The sequence below is a fragment of the Danio aesculapii genome, chromosome 20 (genome assembly GCF_903798145.1).
Source record: "Danio aesculapii chromosome 20, fDanAes4.1, whole genome shotgun sequence".
NCBI classification, from domain to species: Eukaryota; Metazoa; Chordata; class Actinopteri; order Cypriniformes; family Danionidae; genus Danio; species Danio aesculapii.
Window position 1 is genome coordinate 30,339,389 of NC_079454.1, and position 21,661 is coordinate 30,361,049.

The window sequence follows — 21,661 nt, forward strand, 5'->3', positions numbered from 1 at the left end:
AATAAAAATGCATATTTCAAAACACTTGACAGGACCTTGAAAAGGGTTTATAAGCATTGAGAATTATTGTGTTTCTGATCATATCTGACCTGGCTGGTGTCGACAGGAACAGGGATGAAGGAGGCCTGGGATAGAAACTCTGTGGTGCCCAGAAGATCTCTCACTCCCTCCAGGTCTCTTTTATACTCCTTCACAGGCTCCACGCGCATCTTTTCTTTGGGAAGCAGGGCTTCATAACATGGTGCATAACCTGCTGGAGGCAGGAACTTAAAGTCTCCATGCCGACCACCCAACAGGAAACGGACCCTTGAGGGGGAAAAATGAAACAAACTCATGTTCAATTAGCTGAATAATCCCTAATGCAGAAATGTCTATGCAGTTGGTTAAGTCAAGTGAGTTATAGCCTGTCTCTGTTAACTGAACATAGAGCTATGCAGAAGAAGAAAGGACTCATTTGTCAAAGCACAACAACTGATTTCAGAAAGTTATAATGACTAAAACAAGTCAAACTATTATACACACTCACAAGCACACTCAAACCATTTGCAGAGTCTGATTTCATATATACATAGTCAAGACCCACAAATATTATTTAGATTTGCCTGCGTATATTTGTTGAATTGTATTATAGAAATCACAGAGGACCACAGTTTCAGCTAAAATCTTTACCATTCTTTAACTTTGCAATGTGTACTTTGAAGCATTAAAAATAAAACTTTTATTTTATGTATTACTTGGATATTTTAATAGATATTCAAGCAAAAAGCGCTTCTTTTTAAAGCGTTTCGGTAAAAGCAACACAATTAATGAGCATGCAGAGCTATCAATGATTAAACTCTGCATTATGGTGCTGATTCTGACTCATTTAAATGCCTCTGACTGCATACACACACTAAAGAAATATGTCTGTGAAACATTTGATGCTCTTCAATAATTATTTTTAAAGTCCTGATTTGCTACTGACTTCATTTGACAACACTTCAATAAATGTAAGCATATCCCATCTAAACACAATATCTCTCATAAGTCTTGGGAACTTTATATTGGAGAAACTCACTTGACCCCAGCAGAGAAACTGACGACGGGAAAGAAGAAGCCATCTACATTGAAGTCCTCAAACATGCCTTGCACGGGCTGACCGTTAATTCGGAAAGACATGCTAGGAGCTCCGAGATCCAGACAGCAGCTCACAACATCATCTGAATTCAGCAAGTGCTGGTTAATAGAGGCCACGGCCCGTGGGATTCGCCCTGTCAGATGTGGAGAGAATCGCAGATTTGTATGAATACTACTACTCAGACAATCTTTGAAGAAAATGAGTTTGATAAAAGAGTATGCAAAACAAGACACTGGTAAAGCAGCCTTAAAGGAACAGTTCACTCAAGATGAAAATTTACTCACCATTTACATACCCTCAAGTTCAGTTTCTTTCTTCTGTCGAACACACAAAAAAATATGTTTTTAAAGAATCTGGGTATCCAGTGGTAACAATGACTTCCATAGTAGGGAAATTAAAATATTATGGAAGTCAATGGAAACCATTAAAGAAAAACTCCACTTATTTTGGAAATAGGCTCATTTTAGAACTCACCTACAGTTAAACAGTGGAGTTTTATCATTTTTTAATCCATTCAGCCAATCTCCAGGTCTGGCAAGAGCACTTTTAGCTTAGATTAGCATAACCCATTTAATCAGATTAGACCATTAGCATCTCAATCAAAAAATCATATAATCATATTATATCAATATGTAAAAATGTTTGAGCAAGATGCTAACGGCCTAATCTGATTCAATGATTTATGCTAAGCTATGCTAAAAGTGCTCCAGTCAGACATGAGGATTGGCTGAATGGATTCAAAAAATGAAATTCAACTGTTTAACTCTAGGGGAGTGGTAAAATTAGTCTATTTTCAAAAAAGTGGAGCGGTCCTTTAACTGTTTGGCTACCAAAATTCTCCAAAACATCATCTTTTGTATTCAACAGAGAAAAGAAACATTTACAAGATTGGAACAAGTGAAGGGAGAGTAAATGATGACAGAAATATCATGTTTGGGTGAAATATTCCCTTAAATGTACCTGCCCACAGATGAAGGCCATCGAAACCATAGGAGTAAAGATCATCTCCAACACCGTTTCCTCCCCAGCCCTCTCCACCGCCGGGATACGGGGCATAGCCTTTAGTGGTGGCCCAGCCAACACGAAGGTGAGTGGGCTCGCTGGTCACAAAGTGGTCTACTTGATCGATGATCAGCTCGAAGTACCATTTCCTATACTGCGCAGAGCCCTCACTCATGCCCAGGAAGATGTTGGGTCTCATACTATGAATAATTACAGAAAATAATGCATAATATAAATGCATCAGTAATTTTAAAATATTACACACTTGATTATGTTTTTTGTATTGATCATGATTGGTTCAGTGAAAAATACTGGTTTCTGAATAAGTATTTCTGATAAAAATATCTACTGCAAACATGAAAGAAGAGTCATAAGATGAAAACAGCTGCATATATATTTTTCAAATTCTGTTAGCAAATAAAGAAATGTAAAAGTAGTTAATGCTAAAAACATGAAAATAAAATAATAAATAAAATTTTAAAAATTTAAAATAAATATAATAAATAAATTAAAATAAAATAAAACAATATTTAAATAAAATATAATTAAATTGAAATAAAAATTAAATTAAATTAAAAACATTTAAATAAAATAAAATAAAATAAAATAAAATAAAATAAAATAAAATAAAAGGGCGACACGGTGGTGCAGTAGGTAGTGTTGTCGCCTCACAGCAAGAAGGTCACTGATTCGAGCCTTGGCTGGATTAGTTGCCGTTTGCATGTTTGCCCTGTGTTTGCGTTGGTTTCGTCTAGGTGCTCCGGTTTTCCCCACAGTCCAAGGACATGTGGTATAGGTGAATTGGGATGGCTAAATTATCCGTAGTGTATAAGTATGAATGTGTGTGTATGGATGTTTCCCAGAGATGGGTTGCAGCTGGAAGGGCATCCGCTGTGTAAAGTATATGCGGGAGGGGTTTGCGGTTCATTTCGCTGTGGCGACCCCAGATTAATAAAGGGACTAAGCCGAAAAGAAAATGAATGAATGAAAATAAAATAAAATTAAATGATGTCCACAACAAGTCTTTTTTATATTATTATATTCATCATTTACATTTATGATATACAGTAAATACAATACAATATTTATATTATCCTTTTGTTTCTTTGTTTTATACATGAAGGATACACTCAAAATATTTTTTTGTTCGATACGTGCTATTTTTTGGACTTTTATTATTAAAAAATCATTAAAAAATACTTTTTAAGCACTAAATGAATTTTAATCAATGAATACAAATAAATGTAGTCTTGGTGAGTATGCAGAAATCTTTTAAAAGCAATCTTACCAACCTCAATCCTTTGAATGCCACTTGTGTTTAGAGGAAAACAAAACATGATTTTAAAAAAAGTCCTATTTTGTCTACCTTTGGACATCATTGACCAGTCGTGTTTGGAGCAGCAGGTCTCTCCTGGGAAGCAGGTGGTCACAGATGAAATTCTGATTGGCTCTCACAGCTACACCGTTACAGACACACAGGGAACAGAGAACATCCAGAATCTGCAAGGGAAAATGGGAAGCATTTTAACAATGCGGGTTTTATTGCTTTAAACACATTTTTATACTGCACATTTCCCAGTGCACAAATGTACAGTCTTGTGCCTGCATATTCTCAAGTGCATACTTAAGAGTGTTTGCTAGTGTAACAAGCTGTGCAGCTCCTAGAAAGTATTTTATGAGTTTACATGACCCACATTTTATAAGACTGAGGAATTCTCAAGTCAAGCAGTAAGAGTGTACACCCACAGAGACCTGCCCCTTGTTAAAATATCTGACCTTTCATTTGCAGTTACACTCATGTACCATGTCAAGGAGATTTTTTTATTTATTTTTTGGTCATTATTATTTTTTTGGCATTCATATTTTAATTATGTACTGACATAATCAAAATCAGATAAAGATAAAGATATTTACAGCAGTACACAATAATGAATAATGATAATGTACAGGGTGCGAAGTGGAAGTATACATTGACAATCGGGTGGGGGTCAAGTTTTTCGGTATGCTCGGTAATGTGCCTCAGTGAACCCCATTTATATATCTAATTCAATTGCATCTAATTTATTAATCAAACTTGTTAAAATGTTTTTACAGTTTTAGGGACATTGGGTGGTACTCAAAACTGTGATATTAAATAACCGATTTGCATTCCTGCACTTTTTAATGGATGACCATGAAAGTCTGCACTTATTTATTTTATTGTTTAACTTCAGCTGTTTAACAAGAAACATGTTTTGTAAACACTTACACTGTCTGTTGGTGCTCTAGATTTGCTGGTTTCAAACCACTGAATTAATATTTTTGGCACAAACATGCATTCACAATGGTGTGTTATTATAGGGGTGGTCAAATGTATATTTAAGTTATCTACCATTTTAATTATCCATTTTTTTAAAGATATTTAATATTATTTTTGTTGTGTCCTTTGTTTGGGGTTGGATGGATCAAGTGTTAACGAGAGGGGTCAGAACCCCCCCAAACCCCCCAGTAATTCACACTCTGATAATGTATCAAAACCAAAATTAAAAGTACAGCTGTTTACAACACTGATATCAATAAACAAAATTCTCCATGCACAAAATCAGCATATCAGAAGGATTTGTGAAGAGTCTTGTAACACTGAAAACCTAATTTCAGTAAAACAAATCAACATTGACAGCACAGGCATAAATAATATACAGTATATATTTCTAATTTGAAAACTTTTGTAGTAATATTTAGCCGTTTTGAATTTTCTACAGACTTTTTGTGGTTTGACATTTTGTTTTGTTAAGTTGACTATTTTTGACTATTCACACATTTTCCTTTGGCTTAGTCCCTTATTTATCAGGGGTCGCCAAAGTGGAATGAACCGCCAATTATTCCAGCATATGTTTTACGCAGCGTATGCCCTTACAGCTACAACCCAGTACTGGGAAACACCCATACACTCTCGCATTCACACACACACTCATACACTACAGCCAATTCGGTTTATCCAATTTACTTATAGTACATGTCTGTGGACTGTGTCCAAACTGTGTCCAAACTGTGTCTCTGTGTCGAGTTTCTTCGCTGGTGTTTTGTTTTTTCTGAACGCTACCTTAAAGTCAACATGAACCGGAAGCTGCGATTGCTATTGTTTTGCTATTGAAATTTTAAATGAGTAAACTGGGCATGGCTTGTTTTCTAATGCAGGCTGAATGGATGTAGTAAAGTTGGCATTTCATTCAGAAAGTTCGGGAAAGGGGTTTTAGAAGAGTTATTACAACCTAACAGACTTCTCCTGCTCACCATTTGTTGTCAAAAATGACAGTTGGAGAAGCGTGGTTAAGTATGTTAGCCACGCCCATTACCTCAAAATCACGTAATCTGACAATTTAACTTAAAACAAACAGGAAGTGCATTTTCACATTTTAATTAAACATCAGACCGGCAAGCAATATTTTTTTTCTTAATGACATGCACAGATGAGTAGTTCACCACAAAACTAGCAATGTGAGCTAACAAAATCATATGGTTAGTTTTGATTTCCTGGGCACTTTAATGTAGAAGTAGCTAAAACTCGCTTATTCTGAGGTGGGAACTGGCGGACGTGCAACAACTATAATCACTGTCCACCTGAAGCTCCTTCGTGGGACTCTTGTAAACACTCGCTCCAACAGGTTCGCGCAGCTCTCGGTCCCACCCACACTGGTCACAGCTACCAAGCCGACCAATCACAGAGCCTGTGCTACGCGTCGTTGCGACGAGTAGTTAAATTTTTTGAGAGGTGCGCATCGGGGTCAGCCACAGCGAGCTATGCGACTGAGCGTAGGCTGCGCCGGAGCATACGTGTGCGCTTGATGCAGATGTATAAATCAGCCTTTAGTGAGTCTGAATAAACATAAATTGGATGCCATGTTTTCTTTAATTCTAAACGTTTCTTGAGCACCCAATAAACATATTGGAGTAATTTCTGAAGAATAATAGTCAGATTCAGCATGAATAAACAACTTTCAAATTTATTAACCTAAAATAACATTTTACAACAATATTATTTTTACAGAAGTTATTTCTTTAAAGTCTGCACATTTGTACTCTAATTTTGATCAAGTAAATGCAGCCTTGGTAGGAAAAAAACATCTCAAATATTTGGCTGCCACTGTGTCTCACCCTCATAATACCAAAAATACAGATTTATTTTACATCTGAGGACTTAAATATGGAACTGGGAAAAAAAAGCATTTTCAGCTCTTCATACAATATTTATAGTGCTCAGATCTAAACACTTTGGACGGTCAGCAACACCCTTTATATTCTATACTTATTTTCAATCTGTACTGTATGTGTGTGTGCCTGTGTGTGTGTTTATAGAAACAGCAAATGCTGACCTTGTAGTTGCGTCCGTGCTTGTACAGCAGAGAAATAATGGATTTGATGTGAGCCTTCTGGATGATGTTCAGAGATTCTGGACTCTCATTTAGGATACAGTGAAGTACCTCTAAAATGCCTGTACAGAAGCGCTTTATTAATATTGCATTGCAGTAAACACAAGGAACACAATCAGATACCAGAGAGTTGTATAAACAAATGACTATTGATTTTATAATGAAAATGATCAGTGTGCTGCTGCTGTGAATGCTGTGCAATACTACCGTGACGTGGTGCCACTGCTAAAATCACTGATGTGTGCAGATGCTGATGGTGAATTGCTTCATTTATGGCTGCTTAATGTACAACACCTCTATAATCAGTGCTAATGTATGTGTCCGGTTTGACATATGGCGGTATTTACCTGATGAGGACTCCAATCGCTCAAGTTTGCTGACTAGCCAGTCCAGCTTGCGAGAGAACTGTGTGCAGTTGGTCCTGTTGCCTTTGATCAAAGCGGCTAATGGACAAAAATCAATGGCAATAAGCTCAATGTTACAGTGTTTTTCTTACATCCTTCAGGCTAACACCCACAAATCCCTTTCGCTAGCCTTCACACAAGGCCTCCCACCTTAACTAGTCATATTGTGAAATGAATGCACCTCTAGTGTGAGTAAAATACTAAAACAGATTAAGATTATTTTTCCCACAGAGCAATCAATCAAACTCAGCCGTGAGCTAAAGGCACTTTGTGGAGAGATCGTCTAGGCTGTTTGGAAGACCAGGCAGCCTGAAAAGAGCTGCTTCCTGAGGCAGCGAGTGCATCCGTATGGAGCCGTTAAAAACTGGCTGTTGTGACCAGACTAATGTATCACACTTCTGTTCTCCAGACAGACCCAGCACGGCCTCTCTCCAGGGTCACCTCAGAGCCAGCAGAATTCAGAGCAAGCCTCGATGGGGGATCTGATAAATGGCGAGCAAGTCAAGGTGAACCGAGGCGAGATGCTTACATTTCAAATAAATTTTAATCTCTAAAGATACTGGTATATATAAAGTCAAAATAATCCCAAAACTTGTACCAGAAAACAACCAGAAATTAAAATTCGTTCATTATTCACTCTCTCTTCACTTCCTTCAAACCTGTTTGAGTTTCTTTCTTCTGTAGAACACAAAGGATATTCTGAAGAAAACTGGAAACCAGCAACCATTGACTTCTATAGTATTTGTTTTTCCTACTTTGGAAATCAATGGTTACAGGTTTCCAGATTTATTCAAAACATATAATATTATATATAGCATATAATATGATATATAGCATATATAAGTACACCCCTCACAAATCTATCTTTTATATTCATTAGTTTTAATAGGAAGATATACAATTTTATATTTGTGCATTTACATTAGATTAGTCAGTACTGAAGCAAAATCTGGAGCTTATCTAACAAAATAACTTATGATAACGGTCCAAAAACTAGTACAGCCGCATTTATATTTGATAAAAAAATATTAAATATGAATTTAAAAAAGAGGAAAAATCAAGAGAAGCAAAAAAATGAAAAAATTTAGTTTTTAGTAATTTTTTCAATATTTTGCTTGAATTTAATTTTATTATCTTTCAAGTTCTAAAGATGTTTGGTGACTAAAATATTATTATTATTATTATTTTTATTTTTTTTATTAGGTGTATCTTCGGTTAGACAATAAAATATACATAACATTGATACATATAGTTATATGCACTGATACAATTCACCAAACAAGAAATTATCAGGACAACACTAAAACACTAAATAAGTATATAAATAATAGGTAAAATACCATATATATTATACATACGTACACATACACAAAGATATACAAACATAAGATAACAAAAATAAGAATAACGAAAACAAACAAAAGAATAAAAAAAAAAAAAATTATTCAAAGAAAAGAAAGGAAAAAGGCAATTGAAGTAGAAAAAAAAGTGCACTAAAATATAATTTTAATAAATATATCAGTTTAATAAATCTGTTTTGTTTAAATGCACCAAAATACATTGCCTATAGTCACTGAGAAATGGATAAAATTAATCATTTTCAGAATGGGGTGTACTCAATTCTGCTGTGCACTGTATCTTCTTTTGTGTGCAACAAAAGATAGAATCTGTAACACTATAGTTTACGTCACAATTCATGCTATTAACTAAGATATTAATGGGACATTAGTAGTTATAAAGTATTGTCATATTCTGCATCCCTAATCCTACTCAAAACCTAATCTCAACTTCTACCTTACTAACTATTAGTAAACAGCTAATTGGTAGTTTATAAGTAAGCTAGTAGTGTTAGATAATTAATGGTTTGTTAATGTGAATTGTGACCTAACTAAAACTAGTGTTTTTTAAAACCTTAAAAACAAAACGAAACTGAAATAAATAAATAAATAAACAAATAAATAAATAAATAAATAAACTACCGAGAGTAATAAATAAAAAAACTAACTAAAGTATTACCAAAGAATCTTATAAAGGTTTGGAACTACTTGAGGGTGAGTAAATAGTAAGTAAAGTTATATTTTTGGGTGAACTTTCCTTTTAAAAATGTCTGTGGTTAACACAACATTTTTCATTTTTTCAACAGCAATAAAATACTTTTAAAAACCCCCCACTAGTGATATTTTTCAAGTTTTTATGTGTCATGGGAAAGGCAGTTGTAACAACTAAATGAGATTACAGAGGTTGTACAAGACATTAAGAACCAGATTTACAGGTCAAATGAGCATGTGAGAACAGTGCCATAAAAGCAAAGATGGGAGTGAAAAGTTCTGTGGGGCAAGATCTCTACTAACATTGCATATTAAAGACCACAGACAGCAGCTCATATCAATAAGACTGATGTTAGCATATGGTTACAAACACACAGAGATTATATGATTATATGATTTTCACTTTCTCAGGAATTTGATGGAAACACATCATTTACATAATTCAATAATTCATTTAAATTAATTAGCCCAAGAAATCATACATTTTTGTTGGTAAATCATCACCCTCGGCAAACAGCTTAAGGCTGTGAATGTGATTGAATTTTTACCCAGAAGCTTAACATCTGCAGTAATTCAAAAAATCCACATGGCATTTTATTAGATGAAGACGGGTGAAGCTATTATTTGGGCTGGCCAACAACAAACGCCAAAACTGCAGAAAACTGTACTGTACAACATGTGATTCTGGACCATTTTTTAGATTAATACATTAAAGCTTACATACACTTGAAAGCTTAACAGGTAAGCTTTTTATTAATGAATGGTTTGTTAAGATAGGACAATATTTGGCCAATCCGACACTGAATCTGAGGGTTCAAAAAAATCTAAATCCAGAGAAAATCACCAATAAGGTTGTCCAAATGAAATGCTTAAAAATGCACATAAGTAATTAAACATAGATTTTTGATTTGTGTAAGTAGGAAATGTACAAAATACTCTAATGGAACAGAATCTTTACTTAATATTTAAATTACTTTTGGCATAAAAGAAAAATCTATCATTTTTGACCTATAGAATGTATTTGCCAAAATTATACCTGTGCAACTTACAGTAATACTGGTTTAGTGGTCTAAGATCACATATCTAGAAGTAAAACATCTTCAAGATACAGAAAAAAACTAAAAGTTTAGCAAAAAATGAAATTGAGCTTGAATCTAAGCTTTTAATATCAAGTACAAGGTCCTCCTTTTCTAACGGTGCTTTTGTCCTCCATAAATCAGGCTGAGAGTCAACAACAGGGTGATAAAAGAGAATAGAATTGCGGTTTGACTGCCTCTAATAACTGTCATGTCTCTCCATCATCACCCTTGGCAAACAGCTGAAGGCTGTGAACATGTGATTGAATTCTCACCCAGAAGCTCATAGAGAAGGTTAAGGATGTCCTTCCAGGCCTCTCCTGCCTCCTCGCCAGCAAGTTCCTCAAACTCAGCAGCACTGTTGTACACGTTAAGCCGGTCGATGCAGTGAGACACCAGGGTTAGCATTCCCTACAATAATAGAAGTAGTATTACTAAATAATAGTCGTAGTATTAATAAGTATCTGCCTTTTTCGTTTGCATGTATTTTCAATCAACGGGATGTGAGGGTTGTATTTAACCTCTTCTTTGAAGAGATCTTGGCGCTTGATGAGAGACCGAAGCTGCCTCTGTTTCTCCTCATGCTCCAGCTCTGAGTCCGGCTGCTGGAAGTACACGATGAGGTCGTTCAGGGTCTCCAGCACTTCAGACACAGGCAAAGTCACCTCTGAAGCCTTTTCCCCACTCAAACTATCCAGACCCCTGAGGACAGGAACACACTATTAATACGATCAGCATTGACTTTGAATTATTTCAATAGTGCTCATATGTGATTCTGGACCACAACACAGCGAAACACAGCAAAAACAGCTCAAAAGATTTTCTGGAAATCTGAAAGCTAAATAAATAAGCATTCCATTGATGTTAGGGCATGATAATATTTGGCTGAGAAACAACTATTGGCAATTCTGAAATCTGAGAGTGCAAACAAATCAAAATACTAAGAAAATCACCTTTAAAGTTCTCCAAATTAAGTTCTTAGCAATGCATATTTCTTATCAAAGTTAGGTTCTTAAATATTTATTGAAGGAATTTTGGAGCATGATCTAATATTCAAATGGTTGTTCAAAACAGATATACCTGTGCAGCATAGGCAGTGATTTTGTAAAAATGTAAAATGTAAATGTTCCTAATATAGTTTAGGAGACATCCAAGAACCTTTTTATATTCACAAGGTCAAAAAACTATTAGATTTTCTAATCATATGCATTGCAGCATCACTTCTTTCAGCACAGTGTCTGAAATGATTTGTTTAAAGATCTGCTGTGTATACAAAATCACATATTTCCTTACTATATAGTATGAGAAAAACAGTATATAAGCTCATGTGCATCCAATGGACACTTTGCTATCATAAGATCACGCAAGAAATGAATGGGAGTAAAGCAACACAACTGATGTGAGTTGGTCATGCGATAATGACAGTGTGGTGGAGGTGGTACATCTAAATTCCATTCATACTACTTACAGTCATACTATTCATTTATTCATTTTCTTTAGTTTATTGTTTATCAGGGTTCGACACAACGGAATGAACCGTCAACTATTCCGGCATATGTTTTACGCAGATGCCCTTCCAGCCGCAACCTGGGAGACACAGTCATCCTATATAGCATACTTTCAAATGGTCATGAAGTTTAAATTCAAATGTAGCACCTACACGAGTAGTACGCTATGTTTTGTAAGATGTGTGGTCAGATGGCCCATTCTGTTGTGATTAGTCTGCCGCTTACAGCATGTGTCAAAATCTTATCATATCTGAATTTCTTTTCTAGAGGCTAAAAATAAAAATAAAAAGTCTAAAACAGAAAATACGGAAATAAATCATCCACAAGCATTGATATAGAGAAATAGAGTGTTATTGCTTGAAAATGCTTCTTTTGTACTAGGATGAATTTGAATCCAGTGAGATTGCGTTTGCTGTACCTGATGAACTGAGTGAAGAGGTGGGTGGTATTACGAATGATGCGAGCCGCTCGGGACTCCTCATGCTGGCAGAGTTGCAGAATCAGCCCATCATCCATATGGCCCTCAGGAGAGAGGAAGGCCTGCACACATGGTCAACATGTACAATAACACTGACTGCAAACAGCTGACGTAGAAACTATTCCTCAACCGTATCGTGAGATGTATATGAAAAATATCATCATAATGTATACTGAAAGCATTACATTTTTCATCACAAACTACATTAGTTTGAGTTAAAAGCTTTGAAATAAATTATGAATTTCAGAGTATAAGTAAAATTTGACTTTTTATCTTTAACAGTTAAAGTAAAGTCAGTAAAAAGCTGTGAAACAAATTATTAATTTCAGTGTGTTCAAACTGAAAATTTTTTATTCATACTTTATTTTGATTTTACGCTAATTATTTCCTTTATTCTCTATTTCCACCTGGGGATACTCTTCCCGAGGCCCTCAGACTATGCAGAGCCACTGATTCGATCCAAGACCAACGACGAGATGATCCCAAGGTTTCCATATCCTGGACCAGGCCGAATCCTGAGCAGCTACTGTGATGGTCATGGAAGAGTGGAGAACATGAGACTGATTCCTGTGACGCTCCAGAGACAGACGAGTCTTCGCTGAGGCCAGCTTCCAGCCTCCGCCACTGAGACTGCAGCTCTGCACAAGACGTTTGGCCAGCGGAGAAATTAAAATGATCGTGCCCAACTGAGCCTGGTTTCTCTCAAGGTTTTTTTTCTTCACTTCCGCCATTAGAAAAGTTTTTTTTCCCTCTCCGCTGTCACCACTGGCTTGCATGGTTCGGGATCTGTAGAGCTGCGCATCGTTGGATTTGCCCTTCAACATTTGGACCTTCAGTAGTGATTATTAAACCACACTGAACTGAGCTAAACTGAATTAAACTTAAACACTACAAACTGAACTACACTGTTCCAATTTACTGTGACCTTTATGTGAAGCTGCTTTGACACAATCTACATTGTATAAGCGCTATACAAATAAAGGTGAATTGAATTGAATTGAATTGATGGTCTGTTTGTTGAATTTAAGTTACATTGCATCTACATGCTAACTAATTCTCATTTGATTGTAAGTAGACTGTTAGGTTGGGCATAGGGTTGGGGTTAGAGTTACTGTAAGTTGACATGTACAGTGCATCCGGAGAGTATTCATAGTGCTTCACATTATCCACATTGTTTTAGGTTACAGCCTTTTTCCAAAATGGATTAAATTATTTGATTTCCTCAAAATTCTACACACAATACCCCATAATGACAATGTGAAAAAAGATTTTTTTTTAATTGTTGCAAATTTATTAAAAATAAAAAACCTGAAAAATCACATGTACATGAGGATTCACAGCCTTTGCTCAATACTTTGTTGATGCACCTTTGGCAGCAATTACAGCCTCAAGTCTTTTTGAATATGATGCCATAAGCTTGGCACACCTGTCTTTGGGAATTTTGGCCTATTCCTCTTTGCAGTACCTCTCAAGCTCTATCAGGTTGGATGGGAAGAGACGGTGTACAGCCATTTTCAGATCTCTCCAGAGATGTACAATAGGATTTAGGTCTGGGCTCGGGCTGGGCCACTCAAGCCCCTCCATTGATATTTTGGCGGTGTTCTTTGGGTCACTGTCCTGCTGGAGGATGAACTGTTGCCCCAGTCTGAGGTCAAGAGCACTCTAAAGCAGGTTTTCATTCAGGATGTCTCATTGCTGCATTCATCTTTCCCTCTATCCTGACTAGTCTTCCAGTTCCTGCTGCTGAAAAACATCCCCACAGCATGATGCTGCCACCACCATGCTTTACTGTAGGGATGGTATTAGCCTGGTGATATTAGAGTGCCTGGTTTTCTCCAAACCTAACGCCTGTCATTCACTCCAAAGAGTTCAATTTTAGTCTCATCAGACCAGAGAATTTTGTTTCTTATGGTCTGAGAATCCTTCAGTTGCCTTTTGGCAAATTCCAGACGGGGAGTGGCTTCCGTCTGGCCACTCTATCATACAGGCCTTATTGGTGGATTGCTGCACAAATGGTTGGCCTTCTGTAAGGTTCTCCTCTCTCAACAGATGAAAGCTGGAGCTCAGACAGAGTGACAATTGGGTTATTGATCATCACTCAGCTTAGATGGCTGGCCAGCTCTAGGAAGAGTCCTGGTGGTTCCAAACTTTTTCCACTTAAGGATATTGGAGGACACTGCGCATAGGAATTTTAAGAGCAGCAGAAATTTTTTTGAAACCTTCCCCAGCCTTGTGCCTCAAGACAATCCTGTCTCTGAGGTCTACAGACAATTCCTTTGTCTTCATGATTGGTTTGTGCTTTGACATGCACCCAGTCAACCCTGGGACCTTATATAGACAGGTGTATGCCTTTTCAAATCATGTCCAATCAACTGAATTTACCACAGGTGAACTCCAATTAAGCTGCTGAAACATCTCAAGAATGATCAGTGGAAACAGAATGTACCTGAGCTCAAGTTAGAGCTTCACGGCAAAAGCTGTGAATACTTATGTACATGTAATTTTTCAGGTTTATTTTTAATAAATTTGCAACAATTTTAAAAAAATCTTTTTTTTTTCACGTTGTCATTATGGGGTATTGGGTGTAGAATTTTGAGAAAATAAAATAATTTAATCCATTTTTAAATAAGGCCGTAACATAAAAAAATGTGGAAAAAGTGAAGCGCTATGAATACATTCCGAATGCACTGTAGAATAAAACAAATGTTAACATTTTACTCAAACACATACCTAATAAACCCAGTGCATAATAAACAGTTTTCAAGTCCTCTTATTTTTTTCTTCTTATATTTTTTAGTCCAATATTATTTTTTATGAAGCTGTGTGTCTTTCAAGAATTCAGCAATCTGTTAAAAAGAAGATAATTTACTTGAATCTAAAATAACATTGAAAGAGCATTAGTGCCCATTCTTCCTGATGAAAGTGTCCTGATCAGTGCCTTCTATTTTCATACTCATCACTTTTTTGTTATTTTAGGTAGCAACATTCAGGGTAAAATAAAATAAAATTCTATAGATTTTATCTTCCACTTTGCACCTGGTTCTTACAGCAAAGCCTTCGTTTGTCCATCAGTTTCCATAAGCTACAAATATGAAATAGTGGTTCAATACTTCAGAAGAGAAGATCAAATTGTGTGTCACCAAAGACAAGCCTTTGGCTCCATAAGCTGTGTGTAAAGGTGGCATGCTTTTTCTGGCCTTTAGCCCAGGCTTAAGCTGCATAGCAGGGCTCTGGAAAGATGTGCAGTCCATGTGAACGTGTAATCCTGACCACTCCCCAAAAACACACTATCACCATGCCTACCTCATTATCACATTTAAACCATGGCCTCATATATCCTTCACTCCACACAGAAGTCCCTGCGGTTAAGCTTGAGCCAACATTAGACCATCCTGTGAGCCCCATAATCTTTAATGGGATCATAATTTACGCTGAATGGTGTCATTAAAGATGTGTGTGTGTCATTCAAAGCGCAAGTCTGACTTGGAGAAGGGGCATAGTGACAGTTTCAATCTTTTAAGACAAAGAAAACACACGGATCATCTCTTACCCTTCTCTTCAGGGGTCCCAGACGAGAAGATTTGGCATCAGGTGCCTGGTAGGACAGCCACAGGCCCGTGGACACATGCATGATGAAGCAGACCGAATCGCCATATTTGATCTCTGCAATCCCCATTCCATCAATATCACGCTTTGGGCCGGACTCAATCTTTTCCTGCGAAGGGAAATTGACAAACTGCATGAGCTGATCCTGTCAACGCGTCGCTTTGTACAGCAAGAGTGAAACATTTGAAGCTTTATTGAGATAAAATAGCCAGCATGACCTCTCGGAAAACAGCTTGTTGCAGCAGAGGATGCCTAATGAATCTCTTACAGTAATAATACACTGAGCATTGGTAATTGGGAACGAGATGTAGCACTTAAAGAATCTAAACCCTGGGCCACAATCTGAAATAATAATAATAATAATAATAATTCCTTACATTTATGTAGTGCTTTTCTGGACGCTCAAAGCGCTTTACACATTTTTGGTGTAGTTGATGGAGAGGAGACAGAGTGATGAAGACAATTATGATGTGGGGATGGTTAGGAGGCCACGATGGACAAAGGCCAATTTGGCTAGGACACAGGGGTCAAACCCCTACTCTTTTTTGAAGGATATCCTGGGATTTTTTATGACCACAGAGAGCCAGGATCTTAGATTAACGACTCATGTAGTCTTCCATCCAGATATTGACCAGACGCAGACCTGCTTAGCTTCAGTGGGCGACCATGTGAGGGATGTACAGAGCTATCTGCCGGCTTGAAAGAGTCACTTTGTCCAATAGCTGTGTGAAAGTCAATGATTCATCTCATTTATTTCATTTTGCATTTTAATCGGTGTTACTGCCTCAATTTGGCAACATTTGCAGTACAATGTTGATAAGGACAAAGGAACCATTTGCACTTGCAATGGCAATAAAGAGGACCATTTTACTGACAAATGTAAAAACAGACATGTGAAGCCCTTTTATTAAAGTATTTGTGGTTCCCCGCACTTGTATAGTCACTTTAGGGATCAATTATGTTTCCAACTAAATTCATATATTATTTACAAAAAGTATATTCAATTATATTTAATTATATTCAATTATTATATTCATTTATATTAAATTATATTCTTGTTAAATTCAAATATTATGCTTGTGAAAAATTGAGAATTGAAACTTTAGTACTAGAATCTGTTTCACTTTTAAATCCCTCACAATTTTTACTTCATCAAAGTAACGATAAGCCCCTTAAAATGCACGTGAATAAGGCCATTATATTGAGAATTTAAAAACAAAAATATGAATATTATAATTTTTTAAAAACATTTAATTCTTAAAACTAGAGCTGTAGCTTTATCATAGTTATTAGGGCTGCAAGGTATTGAAAAAAAATCTGATATTGCGATATTTTATTTGTTTGCTATACATAATACGATAAGAATTTTCAGAAGATAGTTTGAATAGCTCTATTTGACAGTTTTCTGATGAGTCTAATATTATTCAGCTACAGAAATGAAATAATCACAACGCAAAAAATCCTTTTCTTACTTTGCTTTGACTTGTTCCTAGTCCAAAAATCTAAAATTGTTAAACCAAGTAAAATATTGTTTTGCTTCACCTTCAGAAGAAACAAGGCAAAATCAAGAGTATTTCCTTAAAATTATCTGCCAGTGGGGTAAGTAAAATAATCTAGTTTTCCCTTTGAACTGTAGATATTTAGACTAGAAACAAGTAAATAAACGGTATAAACTCTGTATAAATACAGTAATTAAATACAATTGTGTGTCTCCTGTTCAACTATATTTTAAACTCAACATTGCATATATTGTGATGTGACTATTGCAGATGTGCACATTGCGATATCAATGCTGAAACGATATACAGTGCATCCCTAATACCTATAGTAGCTTTAGGCAGAGAACTGAATTTATATTTATTGTGTTTTGCATTTAATCTTCTAACAGATGCACTCTGAAACAATACCTCAAAAAAGCCGGTGAATGTACTTAACTTGTATTCATTTAATCTATGTACTACTCAGATCAAACCTTGCTTGGCCGGAAACAGAAGGCAGTTGCAGCGGTGTCCGACTTCTCTCTGTCCAAAAGTATCAGGCCTTGGTCCTCAGTCTGGCCCAGGTAGTGACCGGTGGAGAGATGGCGCAGACGGAACGGCTGACCCCATCTCATGTGGCTCCCACTCCAACTACAATTCAAGTGAAAAGGCTCCCCTGTGAATCTACCTTTTTCATTCTCTACACATTCCATCAAATATGAGATGGGAACCGTTTTAATGCTAAATCGGTCAATGGAGCTTTGCAGAAGAGTAGGAAACCTTTCGATTTTTCTACCAGTCATGGATTAGATGCACTGCTCACTGACCTGACTTTGAACTACTCTTTTGGGCATAATTGGAAAAGACAGATGAGGAACAACAAGTCTTGGTCATCAAACATTTACTGCAGTTTTAGCCCACAGGAGTTGTGTGTGAGTGTGTATGTGTGTGCACAAGCAGTTAAGTAAGTGTGTGTTTAATTTCACCTTATCCGGAGAGGCTCCAGTCTCCATAAAGATCTGGCCTTGGACCCTCCTTTACCGGCCTCATAGTTCACCACTCTGTGAAAATAATGAAATTAGCAGACATTTTTTCACACTGATTCATATTTTCTGTTAAATTTATTTATTTCCTACTGACAGAACAATAGTACCAGACAGACAGACAGACAAGACAGACAGACAGACAGAGAGACACAGACAGACAGACAGACAGACAAGACAGACAGACAGACAGACAGACAGACAAGACAGACAGACAGACAGACAGACAGATAAGACAGACAGACAGACAGACAGACAGACAAGATAGACAGACAGAAAGACAAGACAGACAGACAGACAGACAGACGGACAGACAGACGGACAGACAGACAAGACAGACAGACAGACAAGACAGACAGACAGACAGACAGACAGACAGACAGACAGACAGGATAGACAGACAGACAGACAAGACAGACAGACAGACAGACAGACAGACAGACAGACAGACAGACGGACGGACAGACAGACAGACGGACGGACGGACAGACAGACAAGACAGACAGACAGACAAGACAGACAGACAGATGGACAAGACAGACAGACAGACAGACAGACAGACAGACAGACAGACAGATAAGACAGACAGACAGACAGACGAGACAAGACAAGACAAGACAAGACAAGACAAGACAAGACAAGACAAGACAAGACAAGACAAGACAGGACAGGACAGGACAGGACAGGACGGATGGACGGACGGACGGACGGACAGACAAACGGACAGACGGACGGACGGACAGACAGATAGATAGATAGATAGTAATAAATGCTATTTTAATTTGAATATTATCAGTTAAAAAAAAAATCACAAAATTAGCCCACTAGAGTTTTGATTGTGGTTTCTGTGATTTTGCAAAAGCAGATGAGTATGCTTCGACTTGGTTGTTTCATTTATGCATACATTTTGTGTGAAGCAATAGATTTTATTTATATTAAAGACATTTGGCTAAAGAAATGAATAGATAAAAAAGTTCAGAGATCAGTTCAAACATTTCTGCAGTTAAGGCTTAAAATAAAATCATTTGTTCACTGTATGTGTCTGCCCTATTTTTTTCGTGTGACCTAAATTATTGTGTGACTCCTCAAATTAAGATGGCTCCCGTTACATTGGCATTGACAATGGTCAACAGTTGACCGAAACTTTTGCCTTTAAACTCCTTGTCACTTAATCTCAACGTTTTTTTTATTATTATTATTATTTTTTATGATTGAAAGTGTGGAGACCTTTCTTCAGTCATTCAATCATTCTCCAAAAAAATAATATTTAACGTCCTATATATCGGCAATCGGCTTCAAAATTATTTGGTCATTGGTTACTGATTTTGGCCAAAATTCCCATATCGGCGCGCCCCTAATACATAGACAAGTAGACAGCTCACCTCTGTTGCTCTTGGCTTTGCTCATATCCTGGTATAGTGAGACTCTCGTCGTGCCCGTGAAACAGGCGCATCACTTGTCCACCCAGAAGATATCCTGCAGAGACAAGAGAATGGTGAGACAATTGCTAACATCAATTATCCTTGTAAAAATAACTTTTTCCATATGTAACTAGTGTGTTATAGGTTGCAATTCTAGTGTAGTCAACTACAATTCAAAATGTTATTTAATAATTTCAAATATAAACTGTTATACATGTACATAGTGGAAACTTTGACTTTGTGCTTAATTTTTATCCATCAAAAAAATAACATTGCACTTGTTTTTTTGAAGTGACACTAGTAGCACAAACATTTCTGTGGCCAAAACTCTTTTGCGATCACTGGGTTTTGTTTTTTGCAGATTATTTTCTCTTTGAATTGCCTATACAGTTCTTTAATATTCAATATACATCTCATAGTACCCATCTCGTTGAGTCACCTCATTGTACCCAGTTTTAAAAACACCTCAGTGATAGTTGACTGTTTGCAGTTCAACAGAACTTACTCCTTTAATTCTCACCATGGGGCATAGGAACAAGTTAATTCGTTGTTATAGATTTAGGTTTATGATCGGCATCATCATCTTTTACTGACTTACCCACTGCCACGCTGCTTCTAGAGCAGGTCGGCTGAACGTTCCACAGGGTTTGCATGAAAGATGCATCCACTTGAATACTGCCATTGGAGATGGAGAGGTGCTGGAAGGAAGAGAAACAAGTGTTTGACTAAACTAACAATGTAAAGGTGTTTGTGCTTGAACGAGCTTGTAGACTCGAGAAGAAAAATGAAGTAAGAGCACTGGAGACCAAGAGAAAGATATATTGAAAGTGAACAGGAAAAGACACATTGGCATGCGGCCTTGATGCTGCCAGCCTGACTGTGCTGTCAGCAGCTGAGTTACAAATCTGTTTTTAAAAGATTACTGTCTAGAAAACACAAACAGTAACTGCCTTTCCCAGGACTTGTACTGAATCCGTAGGGGGAACAAAAACATAGTAACTGAGCTGATCGAAATCGGTTTTTATCAGCAGTGTCTAAATTATATTATGACTTCCACTATTTATTAAGCATTATGTAATGGCTCAATTTATATACACTATTGAAGTCAAACTTATTAGCTCTCACGTGAATTTTTTTTTCTCAAATATTTCCCAAATTATGTTTAACAGAGCAAGGAAATTTTCACAGTATTTCCTATAATATTATTTTCTTCTGGAGAAAGTCTTATTTGTTTTATTTCCATTTTAATTTGAATTTTTTAAAACCATTTTATGGTCAATATTATTAGCCCTTTTATGTAAATTTTTTTTTTTTTAATTATCAACAGCAGGGGTTCCCAAAACATTTCAGTTAATCGCAGCCCCAACTATCCTCGGAAGTGGTTATAAACATATACATATTGCACAAAATGATGCACACACATCAAAAAACCTATATAAACATGAGCATATTGACAACAATATAAAAACAAGACTTTTATAGTCATTTATTCAGTTGTTTAATTTAATATTAACCTCACCAAATGAGAATGGTAGGCACAATGTTTACACAAAAAAGTCTATTCTTGCTTTAGTTTTGGAGACCGCCACTTGAAGACCATCCTCCATGTTCATTCATGGTCTTTGTTTTTATTGTAGCCTATGTGATTGCCGTAAAGATGTAAGAGGTTGCAATCCAATGGTAAAAAAAAAACTAATTGAAAGGCTGATGGGTTTTTATTTGCCAAGTTTATAAAATGAAATGAGTGCAGTTAACTTAAATTTACTGTTAAGTTAATTCTACTCATTTAAAAAGAGTTTTAAACTGAGTGTTGAAGGTAATGAGGTAATTAAATATCTCATTACTTCAACCTAAATGGAGTAAGTTCACAGTACTAATTAGGATTTGTTGCAATTGGTTTCCTCAAATGGTTTGAGCTGCCTTAACTTTTTGGGTTTTACAGTGTATTAAACACTTTTTTTAATCTTCTGTAGGTTATGGATAAAATATGATAATTTTTCACCAAGCGACCCCTGCTCCCTGCGACCCCTGCTCATTGACCCATGACCCCCACTTTGGAAACCACTGGTCT

General features: G+C 36.5%; 1 protein-coding gene across 4 annotated transcripts in view; it reads right to left on the reverse strand.

Annotated features, from left to right (window-relative positions):
• The window catches only part of ryr3 (ryanodine receptor 3), a 165,697-nt gene that overhangs the window by 103,786 nt on the left and 40,250 nt on the right, over nt 1-21,661 (reverse strand). For all 4 annotated transcript variants that reach the window (XM_056445347.1, XM_056445346.1, XM_056445345.1 and 1 more), the window contains 14 exons: nt 20,189-20,288; nt 19,552-19,645; nt 18,113-18,187; nt 17,621-17,777; nt 15,593-15,757; nt 11,983-12,104; nt 10,578-10,758; nt 10,332-10,467; nt 6,876-6,971; nt 6,472-6,590; nt 3,486-3,619; nt 2,078-2,319; nt 1,058-1,250; nt 90-306 (listed from right to left, as the gene is read on the reverse strand). In XM_056445347.1, coding sequence (XP_056301322.1) covers nt 90-306; nt 1,058-1,250; nt 2,078-2,319; nt 3,486-3,619; nt 6,472-6,590; nt 6,876-6,971; nt 10,332-10,467; nt 10,578-10,758; nt 11,983-12,104; nt 15,593-15,757; nt 17,621-17,777; nt 18,113-18,187; nt 19,552-19,645; nt 20,189-20,288 — 2,031 coding nt within the window. The remainder of the gene's footprint in view (nt 1-89; nt 307-1,057; nt 1,251-2,077; nt 2,320-3,485; nt 3,620-6,471; nt 6,591-6,875; nt 6,972-10,331; nt 10,468-10,577; nt 10,759-11,982; nt 12,105-15,592; nt 15,758-17,620; nt 17,778-18,112; nt 18,188-19,551; nt 19,646-20,188; nt 20,289-21,661) is intronic.